This window comes from Leptidea sinapis, chromosome 10 (assembly GCF_905404315.1).
Source record: "Leptidea sinapis chromosome 10, ilLepSina1.1, whole genome shotgun sequence".
NCBI lineage: Eukaryota > Metazoa > Arthropoda > Insecta > Lepidoptera > Pieridae > Leptidea > Leptidea sinapis.
Window position 1 is genome coordinate 7,452,906 of NC_066274.1, and position 22,566 is coordinate 7,475,471.

At 35.4% G+C, this 22,566-nt stretch overlaps 2 protein-coding genes across 2 annotated transcripts; one reads left to right on the top strand and one right to left on the bottom strand.

The window, feature by feature from the left end:
• Window positions 1-5,084: 5,084 nt before the first annotated feature.
• Window positions 5,085-7,098, top strand: LOC126966441 (6-pyruvoyl tetrahydrobiopterin synthase). The gene is made up of 4 exons (XM_050810480.1): window positions 5,085-5,181; window positions 5,413-5,492; window positions 6,189-6,334; window positions 6,522-7,098. Exons 1-4 carry the CDS (start codon window positions 5,114-5,116, stop codon window positions 6,726-6,728), a joined length of 501 nt encoding a protein of 166 aa, XP_050666437.1. The 5' UTR covers window positions 5,085-5,113; the 3' UTR covers window positions 6,729-7,098.
• Window positions 7,099-9,786: 2,688 nt separating this feature from the next.
• Window positions 9,787-22,281, bottom strand: LOC126966437 (alkaline ceramidase). Its single transcript, XM_050810477.1, has 5 exons — window positions 21,906-22,281; window positions 21,418-21,574; window positions 19,927-20,026; window positions 12,480-12,617; window positions 9,787-10,395 (listed from the first exon to the last, which is right to left on the bottom strand). Exons 1-5 carry the CDS (start codon window positions 21,996-21,998, stop codon window positions 10,074-10,076), a joined length of 810 nt encoding a protein of 269 aa, XP_050666434.1. The 5' UTR covers window positions 21,999-22,281; the 3' UTR covers window positions 9,787-10,073.
• Window positions 22,282-22,566: the final 285 nt, after the last annotated feature.

Consider the following 22,566-nt stretch of genomic DNA (forward strand, 5'->3'; position numbering starts at 1 on the left):
CATTTTTATTTTTCGCTACAGGTACTACAATAGTCTTCATCATGTTCTTTGGTAGGTGGGATTGGGAAATACACAAGTTGTACAGCATGGCCAGCACCCTGTAGATATGAGGTCCAGCGTGCTGAACATGCTCCACACTCAGCCCATCATGGCCAGGGGATTAACCCTTGGTGATCGAATTAATTGCTTTTAATTGGCTACTATGGCCCACTTAAATGTCATAATAATACAGTCAGATATAATTAATACATAAATAACATAAAATAAGTACATAAAACATTGAATTTTAAAAAAATAATAACAAAGCCCCATATTCCTCAGTCCCTGTGTGCAACGTGCAGTTTACAACAGCGGTTTATATAACCACAGTCGAGCCGATCCGCCAGTGCAGCCAGCATGCTGTTGTTGCTCCCTCGGACTCGGCGCACCAGTGACGTGCCTCTCTTTAGCATTATTGTAAAGAAACAGTCAACACGGGCTTCGGCAAACATCGCTGAGGCACTGCAATAGCGAGGGAGCCTCATCAGCATCGTGTAAATGCATTGTTGTACTGGACCCGAAGGGCGCTGTACGATCTTTGCTTATAGTCAGTCCACAGGCTGCAGGTATAGAATGAGGTGCAGTAGGCCCTAAAAAGAGTAATCTTAACATCTGAAGAGCACCTTGCAAACCTACGGATCACCATATTAGCTCTTACCGACATCGCCCTCCGTTCCCGCTCAACATCTGCGTCATCCCTCAGGGAAGGTGTTACTAAATGACCAAGATATTTAAATAGATCAACCATTTCTAACGGTGTTCCATTTAGCCTTATAGGTGCCATCTCTGTTACTTTTCTAGGCCCTCCCTGAAAGACCATGCACTTGCTCTTTTTAACATTATACACCAGCCCGTGTTCAGCTGCATAGCCCTCACAAGTGCTTATCAACTTTCTGAGTCCACAGACCGAAGCGTTCAGCAGAACCATGTCGTCCGCATAGCTTATGTTATTTAAACATACGTCGTCTATGTAACAACCGACATGCTGTTTGCATGAATTAATTGCTTTTAATACATCCTTAGCCATAATTCTAGTATTTATACACTCCCCACTCACCCGACCTGATGTCTGGGACTGTGACGGTCCTAATGGTGATGTCACAACAAAATTTTCTTTAAACTTATCAGCAATTAATTTAGGATCATTTGTACCATCCAAAGTCACAGGAAGACCAGGCTGACCATTTGTGTGCTTCCTAAAACCTCTGAAATTCTTCGCGCAGTGCTTAGAAGCGAGTACGTCCATTTTTAATTGATCTTGATGTTTTTGACACCATCTTAATCTTGATTTAAAAATTCTCCTACTATTGCACATCTTTTGATATATATTTCCTTCAGAAGGACTCCCCGACCACAACCATTCCTGAAAACACGCCTTCGCCTCACTGTGACTGTCACTAACGTGTTTATTCCAACCTATTAGTGTTTTTCGTTTACGTATACACTGCTCACGCCTACCCGCCACTGCCGCCTGTGATAACGCGAGCACAATGTCCGAATACAGTTTGTCAATAAGTAAGCTGTGAGCAGGATTGTTGCAATACCGATCCGCACATTTTTCAAAATCGTTGTAGAAATCGATATGTCGCAGTCGTTTATGGCATTCACTACTGTAAGGTGAGATTTGGTCAGCTGATTTATCTCGCCACCTGATTTTATTTATACTTTTATTAAATGTTAGTGTTATAGGAGTCAAGTATTTCAACTCACACTCCCAAATATGGGAAAATGGTCAGACCACACTACATACACATTGCACACAGAGACAGCAGCTGATTGTGATACAACACAATGATCAAGCCATCGCTTCGACCCACATATTTGATCTGTATAGGTAAATGTATTCGACGCCAAGCCCATCTTATACGCGTCAATGGGTACCCATTTGAACTCGTCACATAAAATATTTAATTCTTTAAAAAATAATTCACCGGGATGAGCATTAAAATCCCCTGTAATAAAAATACGTTTTCATAGTCATTTGAAATAGCACTTACAGTCGCCATGCAATCGGTAAACACCGTCAGGTTGTCCGGTTTGTTTACCGGATATATATACACACAGGCCACAATAAACGGAGACGTGGCTGTTTCGATGCGAATAGCACTCACTCGCGGATTATCACAATCTATCACTGTAACACAAGGAAACACATTCGTATTCCAGAGCAATGCCGTTCCTCCATATTTCCTCCCCCGCAATAATCCAGCGGACGTGTCCACAGCTGATGTCCCCGTGCTGCTAAACCTGCTGTCTATGCTGTTTAGAAACCGTAACTCGTCCTGAGCCAACCAACCAGATTTCCTGTAGTACTATCATGACACAATCGTCACATAAACGCCGAATATCGTTCACCGCACTCTTTACGTTCTTACAATTATAAAGACTGCTATTCGTTCGGAAACTCCTTTTATTTCATCTAACATGCGAGCAATATTTTTTCGTATTAAGAACCCAACTCCGAATTGACCTGGTGTTTCACCTTTGTAAAATAAAATATTTTCCTTGAATTGTTCTATATTTCCTCCTAGTCTTCTTACTTCGCTCATGGCAATTATATTCCACTTTAACTTTTGTAAAGCAGTTTCAAGCTCGATTAATTTTTCTGGAGTACTTAATTTTCTGACATTGATTGTTGCTACATTTAAACAAACGGATTTTTGTTCATGTTCCTTGGATGAGTTTGGTCTTGATTCCCCGCGGGGCTAACCGTTTTGGGGAATGTTTACTATTGTTGATTTTTTAAGCATTTAATTTTATTTCTTGTTATAAATCCAACGGTCTTCAAAATCTTCGTTAAAGAGCTTTCCCCACCGAAGAATAATCCAGCTTCCTTCAGTGATTGCACTAACTTTTTTCTTGTTGGATACTCCTTCCGTAAATAGTAGCCGTACACATGTCTTCGGATGGCATCGGCATCAAAGCTATCAATTCCTACGACTGGTTCTGCTCGTTTTCTCTTTTTTGGTGTGTGAAGTTTATTTTCTTCTGTGCCAGTCTCGCCATATTTTTCTTTAGTTATTCGTCTAACAGTTCGTTGTCCAATATTAAGCGCATCAGCTACGCGTTCAACCACTGACGTTATAGGTAAAATTGGCCCTCCATTTTGAGATTCACGATCGAAATAGTTACAAAGGCGTATAACGAACTAACATGTCTGACTGTTTAGAACAGTTCTCTGCGTACGTTCGGCCATATCGACGAAATCCACAACAAAAGGCGTAAACAGAGTCCAAATTAACGTGCAAGGGTCAACTGTAATGTAGTACCAATATCCCGAAATCCAAAGCCAGGTCAAAACTATATCACAATCGCGGTGCACTCTCAATTTGTACTTTTTGAAGCAACATCAAGTCGAAACTGCTTTTTTTTGCATTGAGCATTGATGCGAGTTTGCCGGAGGTTGTAGTTGTGCGGGCCAGCGATCCTATGTGACGATCGTATTCGATTTTATTATTAAAAATTTTGAATTTCAAAAATAACTGCCGTGTTTTGTGGTAAATAAGTACCACAAAATAGACCAATAATTAGAATCTTAAAAAAAATGTTTGCGGAACCCTAATATAGTTTAGAAATCAATGTTATAAATAAATTTTATGTCTTAAAATTATACATTTGATAAATTTTTATGACTAACTGCACGTCACTATTAACAATAAAGAACAGTAATTTTCTCCTTTAAAGTAATTATTAAGTAATACGAAACTTCATGAGTGGATAAACGTCAAAACGGCCATCATCAAAAAATATCATATTGTTTCTAATTGTTGGTTGAAAACTTGAAAATTACGAGTATGGAGTAAATTAGTGGATTGAGTAAATAATAATAACTAAATGTAAAGGTAACTAGTTAGTCAGTAGGTAATACACGGTAGCAACTATCAAAGAATATTTAGTAAGTAGGTATATTACTTGAGAATATATCAGTAGAATCACATAGTGTAAAGCGCCGGCCCAACTGGCGGTCAGAGTTCCGAGATCTGGGTTCCGCGTTCACTGTTACCTACATATTACATACACACAGCAACCGCGACGGTCAAAGTGAACGTATGTTCTGTCGGAGTTGTTTTTTTGTCGGAATCAAATTAAAGTACGATTTCCAACGTTATGGACAACATTTCATCGAGTCACCTAACCAGTGACAACGATTACCTACTGAAACTCACTCCAAATTAACCCGGACCAGTCGCAGGGTGCGCACGTGTGACCGCGGAACCCAGAAGTCGGAACTCTGACCGCTAGACCACGAGGGGTCGGTGACGAAGTACCTTTAAATAGTGCCAATAATAAAACGAATCTAAAATGGCAGCGATACAGGTCAGTCTAAGAGCGAAATAGGTAGATGGCAGAGTGATATTATATGGGCGAGTGAGAGCGAATTATTCGTTTCTTTTATGTAATAGTATCCTGTCATCTGTTTCTGTGGTAGTCTGTGGAAACTTGTACTATGTATTTGTCACAGGATGCGTTAGCATCATAATAGTCTGTGGTCACAGGTGACAGATCACTACTACCCGCTTAATATTAATTATTAACGCTATATATTCTAAGCCTTAACGTACCCCTCCCTAAGTACGAGTTTCAGTTTGCAAATAATTGTACTATAGTTCTCAAGTAGTTCCAAAGAGATTTTACCCACTATAATATATATTTTATAATACGTCCAATATTCAGTAAATCAGTACTCACTAGCACTACCTACTTACTTACTCAATTATCAACACTGAATAGTGAATACAATATACATACTCAATTACTCAGTAGTTCTTTGACGACCCGAGTAGTTGGTACCTAGTTTTCAAGTTTTAAATTAATTATTTTATTTACATTTATGTGCATTGGACAGTTGTTCAATGTTGTGGCCTTTATAATAGTTGATTGATAATTATATTAGTAGCTTCAATAATCGGTATTGTGTTAATAGAGAATTTTAAAAACTATTATTTTCTTATAAAAAATTGTCTTCCACTTAAAATTATTCGGCAGTTTTTTTTAATTAGTTATTAAATAGCAAATCAATTGAAATTGTTTCTAATAAATAAATAAATAAATAAATAAATAAATAAGCTGAAATATGTCGTCTTTACCAATTGTTTCTATAACTAGAAGAGAAACTTTTAGTTCCTGCCACCGGTTACACAGGTTTGTAGAAAATGAGACTTTCTATTTAAGCTAGTATTCAATATGATGTTTGATCATTGATATAATAATTATATGTTTAACTACTTATAATATATTTTATTCTTATCATAGTCAACGTTGTATAACTTCAGCTAATAATTATCTAATTTATTTTGAATTGTTACCTTTAACCTTTTATCACTCTTTGATAACTCTGTTAAAACATTAAATTAAGTTATTATCTGTCCTTAGCCCTTTCCTGGGTGATGAAGAGAACAAAAGACTGTATGGAAAATGCAACAATCCAAATGGTCATGGGCACAATTATGTTGGTAAGTCCAAAAATTTTTTTATTTTTTATTATTTATCTTTATATACATCTGCACAGTTTAATAGTACAAAGTCACTGTATTTATTACACAATAATAATTAATAATAGATTAATGTTTCCCTAGAGTAAAAAAATATTCATTTCAAAATATCTTAAACAATTTTGTGAACAAGGCACAATCTCATGTTTGGTCCTAACTTAAAGTTAATAAATAAGGTGGTTGATTTAAAAATGAATGGGCTTGAAAACTACATGCATTACACAAAATTTACTATTATGCAATAGTTTTTAGTTTTATTTTTATCAGTGCAAATCTGATGTTGCCAGAGTGCCTGGCTATTCACCTATCATCAGGTATCATGTAGACCATAGTTTCTCAACCTTATTTTGCTCACCACCCACTTTGAGAATATTTTTTTTTCTAGAGTATTTTCGTGTATTTTTTTTTGCCTTTTTAGGCTATATTTTTTAATCTACCCATGCCCCATCTGCACCATCTCAATGCCCCTTAAATTTCACTGGGTCTTCTACTGCTACTTTTTTTGCTGTTTAAATATAATAACAACGGCAAACTGTTCTACCACAATTTAAAATTACCCATAACAACATTATTTGAATTTGAAAATTTATAAATAATACTTTGGAGAGATTAAAATTTTCTCTAACTTTATACTAAAAATAAAAATTATCTTTTCAGTGCTTGTGACAGTGAAGGGTCCAGTGGACCAGCAGACAGGGATGGTGATGAATGTTCATGATCTAAAGCAGTATATGAAAGAAGCTATTATGGATCCACTTGATCATAAAAATTTGGACCAAGATGTGCCTTATTTTAAGGCTGTGGTGAGAAGCTACTTTCTATATATTATTGTTAGATTATTAATATAATAAACAACTTTTGTCCTATGATTTCAAACATACAAAGTTTCTTTTTTACTTACTTTTATTAGCCATAGTAATCTCTTGTAGATGGTGGCAGATCATTTCTGGTTTGCTTTTTTCAATTATTATTAATTAAATAAAATTTTAGGTAAGCACAACAGAGAACCTGGCAATATTCATATGGGATCAATTGCAAAAACTGATGCCAAAGCCTCAGCTTCTACATGAAGTCAAAATACTGGAGACTGAAAAGAACCATGTTGTCTATCGTGGAGGCACCACATTCCCTCGAAACAAAAGTAACAAATCATCTATGCACCCTGGAAACAACCATGTTTCCTCAGACTCCGATTAGAATGTGTGACTGGTTGTTGAAAATCGATTTTTGAATCTCTTTTTGTCTACCTATGCTTTTAACTTGCCATCTACATTCCATTTATAGTTAGAATTAAGTTGCCCTTGGAAGAATTAACTTAGAATTAAGTATACAAATAGAATGAGGTTCATTATTTTGAGTACTATTAAAAACCTGTTATTTTTGTAAATTCTTACTGGTAGCTATTAAGAAATAATTGAAAATTACTTATTATTTTGTCTTAATGTATACACATGAGAAATTAAAATGTTTACTTATTTTTGTATTCTTTTTCATTATGCTTAGAACATGTTATTTAATCTGCCTTACATTATTGTAAAGAAATGAATTAAATGTTTATATTTTTGTACATTTTTTTTTTTATTATAATTTTCTTTCTATTCATTGTTAGAAATGTTCATTAAATATAATCCTGAGCCACTACTCAAAATCGTCTCTAGACGCGAAAATTTCGAGAGAAAATTATTTATTTGGAGATGCTACCCCAAAGAATAATTATTCAACGAAGTGAAATCCAAGGAACTTAGATAATTTATAAATTCTATGTACACGTATAATAAAATAGCGGTGATCAGTTTACCTCTATTTTCAGCAACACATGCACACTCAAACATAGAGATTATATGTATCGCGAGTGTAAGATGTAGCTTGTCATGCATAATAAGTTATAAACCTGTTGTCGTGTGTTGCATAAGAGCAAAAGGCTCTATTTAGACATACAATTTATCAAAGCCAAGGAAATGAAGTATATCAGCATGGCACCCGCTTTTCTTGCTGGCAACACTGATAACGTTTTTGGTGTTAAATCATGGACCAGTCAGATATTATGCTAGACCTTTTAAAAAAAATGTAATAGAATGTAGCCATTGAAACCAATCGTTTTATATGCGAAATACAAAAGTAGTTTTAGTCAAAGAGGATTTAAATATACTACGTAGTAAGAGGGGGGACTGCCTAGGTAAAAATTTAGTTTAGTATGAAACGTAGCGAACAGTTGCTTAAAACGTACTTGATTTCGACTTTTTCCGATTTTTACAAGATTAGAGTCGTCATCTTCTCTATTATTCCTGTGGGAGGCTCCTTTGCATAGGATGCCGGCTAGATTTTTGGTACCACAACGGCGCCTTTTTCTGCCGTGAAGCAGTTATGTGTCGGTATTGTTGTGTTTTGTAATGGTTACGGCGTATCAAATACCATCAGCTGAACATCCTGCTCGTCTCGTCCCTTATTTTCATAAAAAAATCTATCAATGACTACATGTTTCATACAATCGAGTGGATAGCTTTTTTCTTAGTTTCGCTAGGCTGGTTTTAGTCCGCAAAGTAGATGTAAATGGATAAAACTAAATAAATCATATTGTAACAGTTTTAATCATTAAGCTCTTAAGGCCGGGTCCATACATAACATTCGCAGTCGAAAGACAGATAACAAACTACATAGAAAGAGTATGAGGCGAGGCGATTAAAAAAAAATTGCGTGTGTACAAAGTACACATGTCAGAAGTGAAACCTGCATTGTGCATGAACCTCATTTCACCGCTATGAAATGAATATGTAATATATGAATATACGCTATGAACTAACACCGCTAATATATTGATGATCTCCTTGTGTCTATGCAGTTATAAGTCGTACGTATGACATAAGAATATATTTAGGTATACCTACTCGCGTCATACATAAAAATAAAATAGTATGCATATTTCTGTCTCATTCTTTGCCGGCTTCATCCTACTCACTTTTGTATTTGTGTCTCTTACCTGTCGTTTTTTCCGTTGCATCCGGTTTGAAAAAACAACGATTCTAAAGAAGTTATACTTCAATTAGAAAGACCTTTCGCTGGTGTTTTCGTTCAAGTTGTTCTTATTTTCGTTGTTAGTATCTGGACAAACTGGAGCTCAGAGTAAATTTAAAGACAAATAATATAGCAGACTTTAAAATATTTATTACTTCTTAAGACTATCCCATTACTGAACTACAGAAAGGTACCTATCATTAAAATAACGCACACAATAACACATAAAAAATATGTAGAATAATATAAAATTTTCATCCGTATAAAATATTAAAATACAAAATTCGAGAGCTTTTAAAGCTGAATAAAGAATAAATAATAATATAAAAAATGTTACATTTCACACTCTAAAAAACCACACGAAAAATTATTGCCATAAATACATTAGTTCTAACTTTTAGTACAAAGATTATGTACCTAGGTATATACACCCATACAAAAACAAAATTAAGTCAAGTATAAATTGGATCGTGGTAAAAAAAACGAACTTATGACGTTTTTCAACTATTGTGATATTCGAATTGGTGATTTAATTTAATATTTTGAATGAAAACATTCTAGAAAGTTTAATTTTTTTTTGGCACTGCACTGTATGCTCATTCAGCCAAGAAAGTTTAAATTTAAATAATATAAGAAGTCATAATGTCAGAGAACCCAACACAAAGCTAGGGTTGCCAACCTTAAAGAAATAATTTTGGGGTCTTAAATAGATAATGCACTATTTTATGTTGTTGTCTTTTAAACCTTAAACAATCACGTCAATACATAATGGCGCCAAGTAGGTTAAAAAATTGATCTGTACTCTTTAAGTGGGTACATATTATAGTACACATCTGGGAAATCAGATATACCTACACTGCATCTCCTAGAAAAAGATGGCATCCCTACCAATTTATACTTAACAGACCTATAGGGGATACTTGTTGTAAAAATATAGTCTTAATATTACCCATTGCACTCTTTTCAATATATTACTAATAATCACAGATTGACACTAGATCTTTTATTACAGAAGCAAACTCAAAAATAATAAAATAAAAAAGTTACCACGTTTTAACAATCGTCGTATTCTTTTTGTATAAAAATGTAAACTGTATAATAGCTGTCATAGTATTACAGTAATTTATGAATAAAGACGGTGGTTTAAAATAAATTCGTAAGCTTAAAGTCTCCCGCACAGAGTTCAGCTGTTATTCAACAAACAGAATTCAAATAGTATATATACTCTGGATGACCATATTAGTTATAAAATCCAAACTAGTCCATGTAAAGTTGCTTACAGCTGTTTCAAATAAATTAATCCATAAAAACTGTATATTCAATATAACATGTCTTTATTTAACTATTTTTTACCTTTTGTAGTTAAAATAATCATCCCCATTTCCAAATCAAATTATGAGCTAGTTTCGATTAAATGGCAAAACTTTTTATTGCAAAATATTTCATTGTTAACATTTATAAAGGGGTTAATTATATAATTTATTTTGGTAGATATATCAGTTGTTATCACAAATAATTAATTTGGGCAATCTAGATAGCTATGTTGTCATCCTTTTTGCATGGATGTTTCATTGTTATATACGGTATGCCCAGTTCAAAATTGTCAACCGGCCAATATCTCAATTGAGGTTTTTGCTCTGGCCGCTCCTCAGAAACGTTGAAATACGCGAAAAGGACTACAGCGGTGTAGCTGGCGATGAATATGAGGATATGCCAAGCGCCGTGCATGTAGGGGAAGTCGATGGAGAGCCACGCCTCGCAGAACGCTCGGTCCATGATCCAACAGAACATGGCGAGGAGACACACGGCGATACAGCGCAGGCCTAGTCGATACACTCGAACGCATTTCACTCTGTAACATTTTGTAGTAAAAAGTATCAGAAAATATAAGTTAAGTCTGTATATTTTTATGACTCTGTGGGTCTCCTGATTGTAAGTGATTCTCGCAATACTTAGAGGGTTGCCACACAGGTAGGTTGTACAGGGAAGAAAATACCGTGTGGGCTACACGTCTCACATCCAAATAATGTCATAATTATTTACGAACCTTATTGTAAGGGATCTCTACGCAGTGTAACTAAAGGAAACCATAAAGACTCCATTGTACGTCCGTCCGTCTGGTTATGAGAATTGCAGCTATAACTATTATGATTTGGGGATTAGAATGCCCTTAAATCCTAGAATCTGTTGTGCTTGCGCTAGCGCGCCTGCGCTAAGCTCCCTGTGTCTAAAAAATGAGATAAGGAAAAGAATCGGGGCTACTAACGAGGAAAGTGTTACTGTACCGAGAAATAAATTATATCCTCGAGACCTATTACTTTTAAGAGGCGTAGGATCCTCAGAAGGTTTAGGCAGGGCACGTCCTCTGCTTTGAGTGTAGGTCTTTAAAGACACCCCAGCCTGATTCTGGCAATGGCTTCGCATTCCAGAAGGATGTGTTCGGCGGCTGCGCAGCAGAATCTGCACAGGTTTGATTCACTGAGCCCCGTTCTGGATAGGTGCCCATTCAGCTTACAATGGCCGGATAGCAACCCCGTGAGGACTGTTAGGTGTCTCCTGTCCAAGCATTAGGTACAACGAATATAAAACAATGTGCGTCAAGGACTTCTCTGGTATTGATCTCGTCTTAGTGATAATGGTCTTATGATACACACCCAATAAACCAACATTTAAAAAAAATTTAAATCTAGGTAGTTTTTAAAATGTTTCAACTCATGCATTAATATATGCGTGACGTACACAAAGATTATCTTTTGTCTCATTCAGCTGCGACTAATGTTGCGTCTTGCTCTTTGTTAAAGGCATTAAGGCATTTATTTTCTCAAAATTGATTCCTTTAGAATTCTTTTTGATGTCATTTCTGATGGTGCTCTGAGAGAGAAGAAGGAGCGCAAGAAACTCTACCAGCATTCTTTTTTTGAGCTCTTCTTAATAAAATGTACAACATTGGGTTGTCTTTGCTAATGCTATAAAATAACCATAATCTAGTCCCAGGCTATCCGATCACTTAGATATTCAGCTGTGGAGTAGAAGGATTTACGACACAGCCATTTTTTAATAATGCATTTAAATTTATTTATAGATAATGCCTGAACAGTGGGTGGGATATGTATCTTATGAAGCCTACTAGAATTAGTTACAAGCAATCCCTTATTTCCGGTGTTATAATAATGAAAATCACCATTAAGAGCAAAAAGGTGACGATTTCTGTGAACGTATATTTAATTTTCATAAATGTACTGACAATGAACAGTCATAATATCTATTTCTTTAAATTTTTCTATGAGAGACTGTCTATAAACAAGCTGATATATTGCACGAACAGCTCTCTTTTGCAGAGCAAACACTATATCAATGTCAGCAGCATGACCCCACAGTACAATACCGTACGTCATGATGCTGTGAAAATAACTGAAGTACACTAATCTAGCGGTCGCAACATTCGTGTACTCTCTAATCTTTCTAACGGCGTATGCCGCAGAGCTGATTCTATCTGCTAGTTGAGCAATATGTGGACCCCACTGAAGCTTTTTATCTAACGTGATACCCAAGAAGACAGTAGTGTCCAGAAGTTCCAATCCCTGGTCATTTATAAGTACGTTGGTTTGTACCACCGCTGTGTTTAGTGTAATGAACCGTAAACACTTTGTTTTTTTTTACTGTGTAAGTGCAGATTATTCGTCTCAAACCAACGCACTATGTTTGAGAGTGTATTGTTTAATATATTCACTTCGATTCACTTTAAAAATAAGTGAAGATCGTTAGAAAACAATACAATCTCATGGCCATCATTTACCACAAACGGTAATCGTATAAAATATATATAAGAAACAAGAAAGGACCGAGAATAGAACCCTGCGGAACCCCTTTTCCTTCAGGTTTACCCATCTGTTATTAGTCTTAGACCTGCAGTTAGTGTACTAGACTGTGGCTAACCTTTTAAGTTCTTTACACAAGAACGTGAGAGCCGGCAAAGCAAGCGTCATAAGAGCGAACGCGTTGGCTTTGGGATGCATCACCAGAAACCCGGTGGACACCACGGAAAACACGCTCGCGTAGTACGCCAGCACTCTCCTGGAACATACCAACAATGATCAATTCTAAAAAGTTAAAACTACTGCATTGTCATGGCATGCCAGCCATCTAAAGATGAGACGTGATAAGTCGTCTCACAATTACTCCAGGTTTTTATAAATCCCTGCTTTCGTCGTATTCTGGGAATATTCAACATACCTACAGGTCGTTATCATAATAAGTGTGACCAGACGATTATTCTGATACTAATACAGATATCAAAAACTTTAAACTGATATCGCAAGTATGTTACTTACGGCCGTTCCCAATATTCAGTCTATCTCTTACTAGAGATAAAGAAAATCCTAACTATCGTTGACTTTTCTGTCCCAATTAACTTATCGACGGTAACTCACCTTATCCGTACACGCTGTCTGTCAATGAGACCACGTATAGCTTACCAGCGATAGAAGTTTGTATGGGAATTGCAATTGACGCGTCCCAAAGGCGATAAGAATGAATTATCGGGTATATTGGGTCAGCTTCAGATTATTGACAGCTAATTACTGACAGTAGAAGGTAGTAATTTATATATTGATGTAGTAATAGGTTTATGTATAATTTATGAAGTCCTGGTACATGTTGCTAGGATGACACATTATTTCAACCGCTATGAAAGACATTACTAGCACCGCTACCATATTTATGTTCTCCTGGTGTCTATGCAGTTATAAGTCGTGCGTATGACATAAGAATATATTAAGGTACCTACTCGCGTCATATATAAAAATAAAATAGTATGCATATTTCTGTCTCATTCTCTGCCGGCTTCATCCTACACATTTTTGTATATTTTGTGTCTCTTACCTGTCGTTTTTTCCGTTGCCCTCCGGTTTGAAATCACAACGATTCTAAAGAAGTTTCACTTCAAAATATACTTTATCTGAAAGATTTATTGAATAACAGACGTATCATAACTGTGTGTGTCTGTCAATATCAAATTGAAACCTTATAAATAGCCAGTATTTCAGGAAAACTCTGTTTTGTAAGTGAGCATCATGCGTAATTAATCTAAAAAAATAATAAAATTTCATTCTTATCGCGCATTTTACAAAATCTTAGGTCTTTTATTTATCGATTGAGGAAGTAAGAAGTCTGCCCGTTAGTAAGTCGGCTAGTTATCTATAAATATATTACTACAATAAAACTGTTCGAGACGACGTGTACAGTCGGTACATTGGAAGTATTTCTACAATATACAAAATTAAAAAAAAAATGTTCGTCTGTCTGTCTGTTTTTATACACACTAATCTCTGGAATTACTGAGAGACTTTCATGAATACCTTCAGCGTAGCCTAGAGCAACATTTAGGCTGTATTTGATCAAAATCGGCACAGAAAAAAAGTTGTTTTTGGTTTCATTCAAATAGGATATGATATCACTTTTTGAAAGTCAAAAACTACTACCCATTCGAAGAAGTATGTCTCAGACTTGAGAAGAACGGGCGCAAGAAATTCAGCAGGCCTTACACGCTTTTTATTACCTTCACCTGTATGTATGTTTGTTTGTAACAGACTCCTTTGGGCGCCATTTTGACCCACTTTAAATGGCCAGATTTCTTTCAAATTATGTAGATTTATCGAGGACCGATGACAATACATTAATTTGATATTTTTTTTTTATAAAATTATGGTTATGTTAATATCAATATCTTTTGGCATGTTGTTGTAAAAGCATCTACATTTACATTCAATAATTGGTATATTATAATTCATGAAAAAGACTAGCAAGGGACGAATTGAAAAGATATTCTCGACTCATTTGATATTCACAAGCTGTATTGATAATTATATTCATAACACATGCTATACGAGACCACTTATCAGTTGTTTGTACGCGAGGCATTGTAATCAGTAGCAAGTAGGTTGATTGGTACGTCCGTTGCGTGCGTACTGCGTAGTGCTCTAGTACCTTTGTGTGAACTTCATGCAGTAAATATAATTATATCTTATAATAGCTGACCCACCAACGTTGTATTGCCATATAAAGTAATTAAATAATTTTTGGGGTATGAAAAGTAGATGCAACCAATTCACAGACCTACCAAATTTATCGTACTACAATAATTATTGTATTCGAATGCCATCTTGCAACCCTATTGCGGATGGAACAGAATAATATAAAAATCGCGATACAAAAATAGTCGTAGATCGTAGAAGGGCGAAAATTTGAAGTTGTATCTATTTTTAATGCTGAATCATAATAAAATAAAATTAAAAAAAAAAACGACTAAACCGATTTGTATGAAATTTTGTGTGCATCTATTTTTCATATCCGTAAATGAACAGTGTGACCCACCCCTAAATATATATTTTTTATTTTCATGACAATATTTTTTGTTGTTATTTTTTCATGTTTCAGCAATAAAAAATACATAATGTTCACCCATCTACGATCAACACCTATTTTTGTATGGCGATTTTTATATTATTCTGTTCCATCCACAGATCCGCAATAGCGGTGCAAGATGGCAATCGAATATAATAATTGTTGTAGTAGGATATATTTGGTAGGTCTGAGAATCGGTTGCATCTATTTTTTATACCACATTATTTTTAAGTATCGATTTTTTTTATTACTGTATATGGCAATGCAGGTTTGCTGGGTCAGCTTGTATACATTTATGTATGCAAAAGGGAGTTTTAAGATACATCTTGTGGGACGACACTACGCTTGCCAATTTTTTGTGGAAGAAATATACTTTGTCTCATTACACAGAGAGCTGTTTTAATATTCAAAATACTATTGAGCTAATTTCAAGCGTGGCTGACTATTTACGACTTGTCAATCAAAATCAGTTACTGTAACGATACATAATCAGCGCTGCAGCCATATATATATGGACTATAGCTGAGCATCGGCCTTTTCTTTTGCCACACAGCATAATATTTAGTTAATTTAGGATTAGGAATATATTAAATAAATTTATGTTATTCATAACGATAGCTTTACTTTCTTATTCTATAATAATCTATGTTCTTTACTCAGATCGTTTACGACCGTTCCCAATATTCAGTCTATCTCCGGTTGTGGCCTACTTGGGATAAAAATCGGAACCATCGTTGACTTTTCTGTCCCAATAAACTTAGCGACGGTAACTCACCTTATCCGTACACACTGTCTGTCAATGGGAGGACGTATAGCTTACCAGCGATAGAAGTTTGTGTGGGAATTGCAATTCTCGCGTCTCAATATGAGGCGATAAGAATGAATTAACTCGTATATTGGGTCAGCTTCAGATTATTGACAGTTAATTACTGACAGTAGAAGTTAGTAATTTATCTCTATTTGTAGCTGATAGTATATTATTGGGAACGGCCGTTATACGTCTAGATAGACTATGACAGCTGTGAAAATATCAAAAAAAAATGAGTTCAGAACTTACTTTTATTTTGATCAATTCACGCACACTAATACATTTCGCGAGTGTAAGACGTAGCTTGTGACGCACACTAAACTAATATTCCTGGCCTGTTTTCATCGGTTGTTTGCTGTTGCAAGAGACTCTATCTAGACGTATAAATTATGTAAGGTTCTTTAGGTATGTTATTTTCTATCGTACGCTTTGTTAGTCTATAGGCTAGTATATTGTAAATCTATGGTTAATATATGTGTATTATGGAGAAACACAGCTCAAGTAAGTTTATTTGTAGCACGAGGAAGAAAGTTCCACCTAATTATAAATATTGCGATACAGAGTTGCTCTAGTTTATAAAAAATAAATTTCACAATATGAAGGTATATTAAAATTAATGCTAATTTGTATTTATATAATCCGCGTTGTTATGTATCTGTTTTGTAAGAGGCTTCGCGAAGGCATGAGTCGAGATTAGTCTCACTCCCCGTATAGGTATCGAAACCGTAAGTACGTGCTAGATTTACCTTCCTAAAACCTTCATAAAGACGCTGAAACAATATAAGTTGATCTTATAATAGGTAGATGCAGTTTTAAATAAAGAAGACAACCCTAATGTCGTCAGAAGAGTTGAGAGTCACGCGATAGAAAGAGAGCTAACTAGTAGGTGAATAAAAATGTAGGTTAGGAATTAAGAGGGACTTCTATACTTTTTTTTTATGCAATAGGAGGACAAACGAGCGTACGGGTCACCTGTTGTTAAGTGATCACCGCCGCCCACAATCTCTTGCAACACCAGAGGAATCACTGGAGCGTTGCCGGCCTTTAAGGAAGTTGTACGCGCTTTTTTTGAAGGTACCCAGGTCGTATCGTCCCGGAAACATCGCACAAGGAAGTTCATTCCACAGCTTTGTAGTACGTGGAAGAAAGCTCCTTGAAAACCGCACTGTGGAGGACCGCCACACATCCAGATGGTGGGGATGATATCCTGACTTGTGGCGTGTCGTGCGAAGGTGGAATTCGGCGGCAGGAATCAGGTTAAACAGCTCTTCGGAACACTCCCCGTGATAAATGCGGTAGAAGACACACAATGAAGCGTACTTGTACTATTACATTTTATTTGCCTAGACTAAAAAATCCGATTAGGATGTTAGAAATGGGCAATTTGATAACGAACTTATACGATTGTATCGATAGAGTTTGAGTACTGACACTGAATCTAGTTATATAAGTAATAGCCGATTACATATTTAACTGTTTTCAAGTGATAAAATTTCTATTGAAGTAATATGTACCGATCTGCTGTTCCAACAAGGAACGGTGGAAACTGGTGACCAATACGTGCAAGGATGTTACTTTTCTTTGCCGCGTAGATATCGTTTCGACTTAAGGTGGTAAACGGAACTTACGAATTGTAAGTTACAATAAAATCGCCTTTAGTACACGATTTTAAAAATTAGGAAATTAATCAGTGTTCCGAGCTGAAGTGAGCCCTAAGTTATAACATGTCATGTATCAGCTAGTTAATGTCCTGTCAAATACGTTCTCACGGTTTTAGAGATCAGCCGCGTCAAACAGATAGACAACAATTAAATAATAGGTACCTATTTCATGATATGATTTTTATAAACACACGCTATTTATTGAGGACATTGAATAAAAAACTTGCGTGTAAAGGCCTCAATCAGCCTGGATGACTTCTGCCTTGCATTGCAAAAGCATTTGAAGACTTATCGTTAACGAACTGCATATGCCGTATAGAATATACAAAGCCACAATGTTAGGCCACGGACGAGTAAAAAAAGAATGACTCCGCGCCGTGATATTAGCACTAGTGAAGCACCGTTATGCTAGTGTGTGTGTGCGGTTACGGGGGATACTAGTTACAAAAATTTTTCTCCCGTAAAATAATCATATATGGCCACAAATACTTATATAGTATCGTTTTTACACTTTTTAAAATATTTTATTGAGACGCAAACTGATCTATCACAGACGATGACAATTCTCATAATGGCCGCCTATCGGCCTATAGTAATGTAAGTATGTGCGTGGGGCTATGTATTTACACGTTAATCGGCTTGTTTTGGTTCCACACTGTTATGTAAGGTGACACGGAGTCCTTATTTTTTTACTAGTCCGTGTATGAGGCAAGCGTTATAATCCGGCGATAAAACGTGTGTCCTTCATACTTCATGTAGGTCTAGAACAAAGGACACACGAAGGCACGAACAATCTGCAATCGAACGTAACGTATTCTGTGACGTAACATTGCATGACTAAGCCCCTGCAGCCCATATAGTGAAATAATTCAATCACGTATTAAGTAAATTCAACAAAGATTTGAAATATTATTAAGATCAAGATAGCAAAAGAATATACATTATTGATTGTTCAACAAGATTTATCTTGGTTTTGGTTTACATAATATAAATGCATATTTATTATGATAATCTTAATAAAATTTGATGAATTTACTTATTGAAGTCTCACCAATAAATAAAAATAATTCTATTCGAAATGACTAGCTTCAGTTTTGATGCAGGCCCGTAATCTGTCTGGCCAGGAATATAATATGGATTTTCGCACTATTTTCATGTGAAATTTAATCGCTGTTTGTTCTAGAGATATCTTATGCGACTCGATGTCGCCGTGTCGTTTAGCGCACGCCACGTATTTTAAAACTGAATAATAATTTGTAGTCCAAGGAGTTCAGATCATGGTCACTCTTCAGCTCTTCAAAAATCCAAAACGGTGACTTCCAGCCAAGCTTGGTTAGTCCGTGCCATGTGAAGGGGTGTTGTCTTGCTGGAAAGTCTAATGTGCATTTTTAGACGCACTCACAGCACGATCTAAGACAGTCTCTTGGTATACTTTCGCTGAAGACTTCACCCCTTCTTCACAAAAAAAAATGAGCTTTATGTCTCCTTGATATGACACCCCCCACCAAACCACGACTAACGCTGGATGATGAGCACGTTGCATTATTGCGAGCAATTGTGAAAAAGTATAGAAACTTTTCTTTAGAGCTATGAGCGTACACTTTGTCATTTTGTTTACTGTAGTTGCGAAAACTTTTTCATCAATGAAAAGTTAAGGATATTGGTGTACTTTTACCACGTATCGGGACAGCAACTATTTTTTCAGGACACTCTCTTTAACTGTAGAGATTTTCCTGTATATGACGATAAGCACCAAGCTTCGGGTCTTCTTTGACTATACGTGAAATAATTCTGACTAATCCGATATTAACAATATTTAGAGCGTTTATAGTTCCATTCTTAATCTTTTGGATTATGAAATATAGTTTTAGACAGCATATGTATGCCATACTGTTTGTCTCTCCGTAATGCCGTGATAATTTGGAGTCCCTAAACAATCTATAAGATTGGCAGTGAATAATACAATCACGGAGAAAGTGCGTGTTCCAATTGATAAGAGATCAAAGTTTAAGGGATTGTATGCAATCATATTTATGTATAAACTCACGGACATAACAGTAGGTAATAATGCATTTGAAAAAAGATATTTTCCTCATAATATTATATTAAACCAAGACATATTACATATGATTTTTCTCAACCATGACTTGATTATTTCCATTTTGTGCAGAGATTCAAAAACTGAGGCCAAGCGCACCTTACGGTTCCATACTTTTAAAACTACATGACCAGTAATTGTCATGCAATAGTTAGGGTAAAGTTACATAGTTATACAACTTAATATTCTTTTGTTTTTATATTATAACAAGAAATTACACTACCAACCAAACATTAAAAGGACATAAAAAAAAAACAATAAAGATAAACTTTATTATATTTTCATGACAAAGGTTTTTGTGGCTTGTATAATACATTTTATTTTCAAATATATCAAATTGCCTGCGAAATTTAAACAAATAGATATTTAAATGACTACTATTTAAATGCATTTGTAAATATGAGAAAATCTTACCTGTTACCACCAACAAATTTCGGGAAGTATCTTTTGGGAAAGAACATTGCAAATGCAGCCATAAATACCCATAATATTGCCAATTCATCCAATAACTGTCCTAAAAAGATAAAAAAAGTGGTACACAGCAATAAAGACTTAAATATTCAATTATGCAATTCATATCTGGCTTAATTATATTTTTAATTGTCCAATCTGCATATCATATTGGCATATATACATCATTTAGCATTGACCCAAATATGGTTGCCAGAGATAACAGTGAATGGATGTCACAATCTTATTTGCAACATATTCGCTTTTTAATAAACTCTTTCGCTTAATACCCATACTAAATTTTCACCCCAAGCAAATACAGCCAACTGTACTAGCCAACTATTCCAAAATAGTTCACTGCTTTTAATATAATGATAATATCTTTGGCATTTCTAGTGAGTGGCACTTTATTTGTTTCAAAAATGATCTACATACTGTTCTGAATCTGATGATGTCCTAATTTATGGAGCGTCATGCGAAAGTAGAATTCGGAGGCAGGAATCAATTCAAACAGCTCTTCGGAACACTCCCCGTGATAAATGCAGTACTAGACACACAATGAGGCGATGTCTCTCTACAACACCAAGTGATATAGCTGTTCACAGAATAAAGGCTCCCCTACAATGCGCACAGCTCTGCGTCGCTACGTTGCGTGCACGCAGTCAAACGCAGTTCGAGCTGATACTGGTGTGTGCCAGACCAAAGATGACAGCAATACTCCATATGTGGTCTCACCTGCTCTTCATAGAGCGCAAGAATGTGGGCCGGCTTAAAGTATTGCCTTGCTCTATTTATGACGTGCAGCTTCTTCGAATCCAATTAGCAATCGCTCGGGATTTCGAGAGCCAGTATTCCAATACTTGGCGAAGTATTAAGAAAAGTGTTGTCGAAGAGAGGCGATATGACAAATGCGGTTTTTTGAGAAGTTAACCTGTGTCTTCTGGAGGTTAAATAGAACAAGGTTCATTTTATCCCATTCCGACACTTTCTAAAGAGAGGACTTGGAAGAAGATACAAGTTTTTTCTGGCGCTCATCGGCTATAATGTTGACTACGACCTGTATGTTGCGCCCAGTGATGAAGCTTCTGCTGACCATCACAAAACCGTACTGATGGTCTTAGATCACCTGGTGATTCTCTAGTTACACCAAGAGCTGACAGTTAATTATGCCTTATCGACACATATTGACCTAATTAAGAAACAATATCAAGCACATAATAGCTGACGTCTCGGTGACAAATAATCTCTTGTAAGTCAGAATCTACTTAACACGATTTTTAGCCTTAGCTGTTTATAATTATTTTTTTGCCATACCTCACCTGACTGCCTATCAGCTATCATCTTTTATTTTTCAGATAGTTGTTAACTTTACCATTTACCTTGGTCTAACTTCACTACTATTAGGTAACCAGTAACTTATTAATTATTAATGCTCATTAAGTTAATATTTCTTACCAACAAGACTCAATGTAGCATGAAAATATGCTGAGCTTAATCCAACAACCATCAACAGTACCCATAGAATATTTATAGCAGGATTGAAAAATTTTGAGTACTCTTGAAATAGATGTATGAGGACAGGTGGAAACAAGAAGAACAGTACATTGCTCACCTGTAATGAAACATAAATATATTTAATGCTTTCAGATGCTATTAATATTTAATCTCAATTTAATTTAAAAAAATGTTAATTCATTTACAAAAGAAAATCTATGCTTTACAACTGTAGTATATGCCTGTTTTATAATAAAGAAAAATAATTTCAATGTTTAATAAATAAATATAGGTATCTTAAGCAAACTACAAATACCCAAAATTATATTGTATAGAGCCCTTTTATATTAATATTGAACAATACCTATTTAGTACTAAAACCTAAGCAAATGTTTGAAGAATAAATTTTTAATCTGCAGTGTTTATAAATATTGAAAAAGTTTACGTACAGTATTGACGAATTCAGCTATCATAGGTGTTATAGAATAATTAGATTCACACCAATCCACCGGAGAGCTGCCACGTTCAAGGTGCGACCACATTTTGCGAATTTCTTGGTCTTCTAATCGAGATTTAACAACTTCACCGTAAATAAATGGCAGAGTTTGAGACACAGAAGTCAACTGAATCAAGAAAGGGCTATATTCTTCCTTCCTTTTGATTAAATTACATTTTCGGTAATAAATTTCTGAACCATTTTAATTAAACCTCGTAAAAATAGAAAAAGTTCGGCATGTTTCAATATTAACCCAAAAGAAAACCACTACCATAAGCGATTCGAAAACATCTGACTAAATAAAATTGTTTCATTGTTTGTAAACTAATTTACCAGTAGTCATTGAAATGACATAATATTATGACTTTTGAAATCTGATTTTTTACAACTAAATGTCATAACCTGACATGTGTCAGTAGAAATCGCAGATTACGTAATCAGTAGACAACAATTATACAATAGAAGGGAATTGATTAAAAATAGAATATTTGGTACAAACAACAGTGATTGTTTTGTCAGTAGAAGATATATTTGTTGTGTTCACGTTAAAACCAGGATAATCGACCGACCCCGAAGTCAATCCAGGTATTTATCATAAAAATTATTATATATTG

What these genes read in the sequence shown, in the direction of transcription:
- LOC126966441 (XM_050810480.1), top strand. Translation starts at nt 5,114, where the DNA reads ATGTCGTCTTTACCAATTGTTTCTATAACTAGAAGAGAAACTTTTAGT. An exon ending in TCCTGCCACCGGTTACACAG is followed by an intron (nt 5,182 to 5,412) that starts GTTTGTAGAAAA and finishes ATCTGTCCTTAG; the next exon opens with CCCTTTCCTGGGTGATGAAG. An exon ending in TGCCTTATTTTAAGGCTGTG is followed by an intron (nt 6,335 to 6,521) that starts GTGAGAAGCTAC and finishes ATAAAATTTTAG; the next exon opens with GTAAGCACAACAGAGAACCT.
- LOC126966437 (XM_050810477.1), bottom strand. Translation starts at nt 21,998, where the DNA reads ATGTGGTCGCACCTTGAACGTGGCAGCTCTCCGGTGGATTGGTGTGAA. An exon ending in TGCTACATTGAGTCTTGTTG is followed by an intron (nt 20,027 to 21,417) that starts GTAAGAAATATT and finishes TTATCTTTTTAG; the next exon opens with GACAGTTATTGGATGAATTG. An exon ending in AAATTTGTTGGTGGTAACAG is followed by an intron (nt 12,618 to 19,926) that starts GTAAGATTTTCT and finishes GGTATGTTCCAG; the next exon opens with GAGAGTGCTGGCGTACTACG.